Here is a 5,094-nt window from a genome sequence, read left to right on the forward strand (position 1 = left end):
CAAGTAATGAATAATGAATCAATGCTTGTCAAGAGAGAGAGAGAGAGAGAGAGAGAGAGAGAGAGTGAACAATATCAACCAAAGTTTCAACCTAAATTCTTACTGAAAAAGGTAAACAGAAATTGGTAAAAAAATGCTGACGAAATTTTAAGGAATTTTCTGATCTCTTTATTTGCTCACTCTGTTGGGAATTTCAGATCGAGTGATCTCGTAATAAAAAATGAAATGATTACTCGAATAGTTTCTCAGTTATCGCAATAACTAAACTCGATGGAAAAGTTCACTTGCTTTCTGAATTTCATTTTGTTTGGAGAACAAAAAAAGAAAGTTGAACTAACGGGTGTTCCCCTAATGGATAAAAGAAAAGAAGTGATAAGATTATGAAATGGCAGATCATCATGATTTATACATTGCGAAAGATGTAATCGTTCACGATAAGAGCGGACTTAGTACGTTTTATTTCCACTTCTGCTTTAGGTCTGTGATGGTCGTGTTCACTCAATAAAGCCTCCCTCCTACCAAAGGTGAGTCAGTCTTTTTAGTTTTAAAGTAAGGAAAATTTGCCTGCTTCAAATGTATCTTAACAAATATTCTTATATTAATAATATGAGAATGAATATTAGTTGTTAAAGAGCTTCTTGGAGATGTGATTTCTTGTGACTCCATGGGGGCGGGGAAAATAATAACAATACAAAAAATTATCAAGATTCATATCTGGAGTTGTACCAACCCTTAATGTAATTTAGTTAGATACGACTGAAGTCTGTGTGTGTGCGTGCGCGTGCGTGCTTTTGGGTGGGTGATTGGGTGGGTACGTGCGTGCGTGCGTGTTCGTGTTTCATTATATATATGTTTTCCATCACCACCTTTCTACTAATATCAACTGTTCCTCAATTTTCTACTTGATCCTATCTCTGTAGGTAAAACATTAGTTCAACAAACACTCATTTCTCTTGACACCAATAAGGCAAATTACAAAAACGTAATTTGTGCCAAAAGTCTCATTTATGAAATAACTATTTCTATACCATAACCTGCTAAGCTAAATTTTATCGAAATATAAATTAGGATATCTAACTTTTAATAATAATAATGGAAACTAATCAAAAAAAAAAACTATACATACATATAAAACTGTATGTGATGTATTTGGTTTGCAGATTATTGCATTAATAGCACTTATATAAATGTTACTAAATCACATGAAAATGTGTAATTATCTCTTCGATATATTTCGTGTATCTGCCACAGTTTATCTGTTTAACTGTTCTCAGTTTATTGTAGGACTCCAATATAGATGGCTATTACTGAAGTTTTATTTAAAATCCATGAAGATTGTATCGTACCATCTCTACGTTTGTTTTATTTGTTGGTCCACAAAGTGGATAATCGGTAATAGGCACACAATTTGTTGTCACGCTCCATGACATGACGTGTGTTATAACCCAGTTCCACGGTTAGATATTTGAAGAATCCTGATTAAACCTGGTGTAGCATTAAACCCTGGTTGCTGTTATGACATCAGCTGGGATGCACAGGATTTCTGAGGCCCCATTAATTTTTTATGGAATTGTTACGAACAATATGCAGCATTTCTGTTTTTTTGCCAACTACTCGATGGCCTGTATTTTTTGTGTGGAAGGATCATCCATATCTGTGCTTCATTTTCTTCTCAACGTCCTTTACATGCTTCAAAATGTTAAAATTTTTATAAAATTGATAAAACTTCATGCTGATCCTTTTCGTTTCATATTATGAACGAATCCTTAGTGCCTTTATTCCTGAAAGGGAATAGACGGATCTCCTTTAGCCGGAACTAACATTTTGAAGACAGGTTAGTCAGTCTCAGTCGTTCAGCAGACCTCATCGATAGTCATCGGAAACAAGTAATTAATAATGAAACTGGTATGTTGATAGATCGTTCCACTTTCAACATAGCAAATGCTACAATAGCAATGAATTTCATAAACTCCTGGTTAGTGTATAGTGGGTGTAGCAACCTCAGAACAGAATTTACACCTCCAATAACACAGAGAAAAGGAATGAAGAACTTCGTTGTCTTAGGCATACCACACTGAAATCTTAGACACATCTCCGACAATTCCTTCTAATAAAGAGATTTCAGCGATGCAATCACCTTTCCCTACATCAAGAAAGCTACCCCAACTTCGGGTCCCATTCATCAAAAATCTCACTTCCGCAGAGTTGGAAAATGTACGCTTTATAGCGCAGAAATGTGACCGCAACAACTAATGTACAACAAATGCTTGTGCATTAGTTAATCCGACACGTTTTTGCCACTCTGGTCTCCTGAAGTTCGTGAAATATCTGCTATGTGTAATTATTTTTATAGTCATGTTTATACAAGTCTTGTATCCCTGACAATATAAGTTATACGTCTTACAAAACCTGTCGGGTCGTTTCAATAGATTAGTCTCATATTAAATTTACAAAAAAATACGACTCTGTGTGCACAGGACATATGTATTCTGTATATTTTGTGCATGTTTATCTCCCTATTTTCTGTCTTCTATTCTGTTTGGCTAATTTCCCTAATGATATAAAATTTGTGTACTTCAACACGGCTACAACGATTGTCTATGTGACAACGATCTCAACAATGGAATCATTTTTATTCCAAACATTTTTATTTTTCAACAGTGAGTGAATGTAGCCCGCAAGTTTAACTAAACTCCTGTTAAATATCTTAAATGTCTCCGACAGGGAAAACGTATTTGACAATATGAATATTATTAAGAGTATGAATTTCAACTTTCATTTTTAAAATTCTTTATCCTTGGTGGATTTTTCCATTAAGATCACTATTCAATTTGCAAAATTCCTTATCGTTCCAATCATTGTTTTGCAATACACAAAGAGGAATAACGAGTAGGTAGTAATTTTCAATTTCCTTTAATTTCAGAGATAACCATGGAGACAGTGGAACAAATTTTCGAATCTCTATTGGAGAATCCGCGTCTGTTTGATGTTACATTCTTAGTTGGTGATGAGCACCAACCAGTGAGAATTAAAGCTCATAAATTGTTACTGTCCCTTCGAAGTCCTGTTTTTGAAGCGATGTTTTCAGGCTTATACAAAGAAGAGAAGGAAATATTGGTCCCAGATATCACACAAGAGGCATTTGGTATCATGATAAAGTGAGTGGCCCTTCGTAGCTGCTTTTTCTTCTTTGATGTTTTGATATTTTATGAACTCTCCCTAATTTCATCATTCTGTTTTTTTCAGGTACTTGTACACAGACAGGATATCCATTCCGACCCTAGACGAGGCTATGGAAGTGTATCGTGCAGCAGAAAAGTATGAAATACCTCTCCTGAAAGACAAAAGTGTAATATTTATTTTCAACCACGTTACATCAAACAATGCGTGTAAAGTTCTTGAGTTTGCGAAACGTATGGATCTATCGAGAGTGATCACCTATTGTCTCTCTGCAATCGACAGACTCGTAGAAACCATCATCCAGTCTGCTGATTTCCTCAGTTGCCAAGAAGAAACCTTACAGTTGATAGTGAGTAGGAATACGCTGATTCTCAAGTCAGAATATTGTCTGTTTGAGGCAGTTCATAAATGGGGAATGAAGCAACTCGAAACAGAAGAAGCTCAAGTGAAAACAGAAGACATACGAAAAATCTTAGAAGATCTCCTTATTCACATTAGATTCGGCGTAATGTCGGCCGAAGAAATTGTTACTGTTTCAGAAACAAAGATGTTTACTTCTGAAGAGATTTGTTCTCTGCTCTGTAGAGCTATAAAATCTAAAACTCATTCAACATTTGTTTCGCTAGTGGGAAGTGATGTGATTTCCCCTAGATGTTATCGTCCTATGGACTTCATTTCGCCGTACTTTGTGAAGACTGAAGGAAATTCTTCATTGGTATTTGAAAATTCATCTAGTAAAGATTTGCAGGACTTCACTGATAATAAGATCTCATTTATTCTGGAAATACTGGAGAACGCTTTACTAATTTATGATATTTTTGTAATCTCATTTGATGGTGGGACAAAATATGTTTTTCCTATGGTCTCTGTTAAGAGACTCAATTTACCTGAAAACGAAGTAAAATATTGTGCTTCGAACAAAAAATATGAAAACATTTTCGCCCAAGAAGGAGATAAATTTCAAATAACTGCTGTAGCAGAAAAAGGTATTCTCATTGAGAGACGCCTTAATCCTCCTGCTGTAATTAAAAAAGTATACCAAAAGAAAGATTGCAAATTCTGTGTACAACTAGAAAGCAATTGGAATGGCGATATACTCTATTTATGGATTAAAACATAGCTAAAATTAGGGAAGGCATCCGGACATCTCATTTTCACTGTTTTGTTCAGGGTGCAATTCTGTGATATTTAATAAGTGTATTTATTGACTACTAACTATACGAGAGCAGTTTTTGAGTTATAAACCGTCAGTGATACTGTTATCATTAATGTTAATTAATTATTGTAATCATCCCCTTATTGAACGTCCATTAAAATTCTTTCCCATTCTATTAATAAAGAAATATAAACTAAAGCTGATCTTTTAAAATCAACGTTTGCAGTAATCCACTGAAGTCACTCATTCTTCGCATGTTGGCTCTAATTCTTTCGTATTCGACACATACCGGAAACCATGCAGATTAGAAACCATGCAGACGTACGTAAACGTCACGTACGTAAACTTCAGTATATGCAAAATACTTTTCGCGGACTTTACCACACGTTCTAGGCAACTATTTAAGAATGCTGCTGATCAGAAATTGTCAATAGTGTTGTTTTTTCCACAATGGAAAAACAACGGATCCTTCGGAGTTCGCTAAAGGACTTATTATGGGTGTCCGTATGGCTGAAGCTACGAGTTTGAAAACAGCAGATTAAACACCAAATATATCCCACCTGCTGAGAAACCGATTGGTTTCTCAGCAGGTGGGATATATTTGGTGTTTAATCAGTGGAAAAATAAATACGGTGCATGTCTAAGAGATGTAACTGTGGTCCTAATACAGTTACACCTCTGTCAGGAACGAGATCGCCATCGCCTTAGGTTTGTACAGACAATCCTAACTTCCTGTGTGCATAATTTGAGTAAAGCAT

General features: G+C 35.4%; 1 protein-coding gene across 1 annotated transcript; it reads left to right on the forward strand.

Annotated features, from left to right (window-relative positions):
* Nucleotides 1–481: 481 nt before the first annotated feature.
* LOC150106100 (BTB/POZ domain-containing protein 2-like) lies at nucleotides 482–4,479 on the forward strand. The gene is made up of 3 exons (XM_090393845.1): nucleotides 482–524; nucleotides 2,924–3,158; nucleotides 3,247–4,479. Exons 2-3 carry the CDS (start codon nucleotides 2,932–2,934, stop codon nucleotides 4,298–4,300), a joined length of 1,281 nt encoding a protein of 426 aa, XP_090249971.1. The 5' UTR covers nucleotides 482–524; nucleotides 2,924–2,931; the 3' UTR covers nucleotides 4,301–4,479.
* Nucleotides 4,480–5,094: the final 615 nt, after the last annotated feature.

This window comes from Typopeltis vanoorti, chromosome 6 (assembly GCF_054136105.1).
Source record: "Typopeltis vanoorti isolate ZY-2024b chromosome 6, IOZ_Tvanoo_1.0, whole genome shotgun sequence".
Classification (NCBI taxonomy): Eukaryota; Metazoa; Arthropoda; class Arachnida; order Uropygi; family Thelyphonidae; genus Typopeltis; species Typopeltis vanoorti.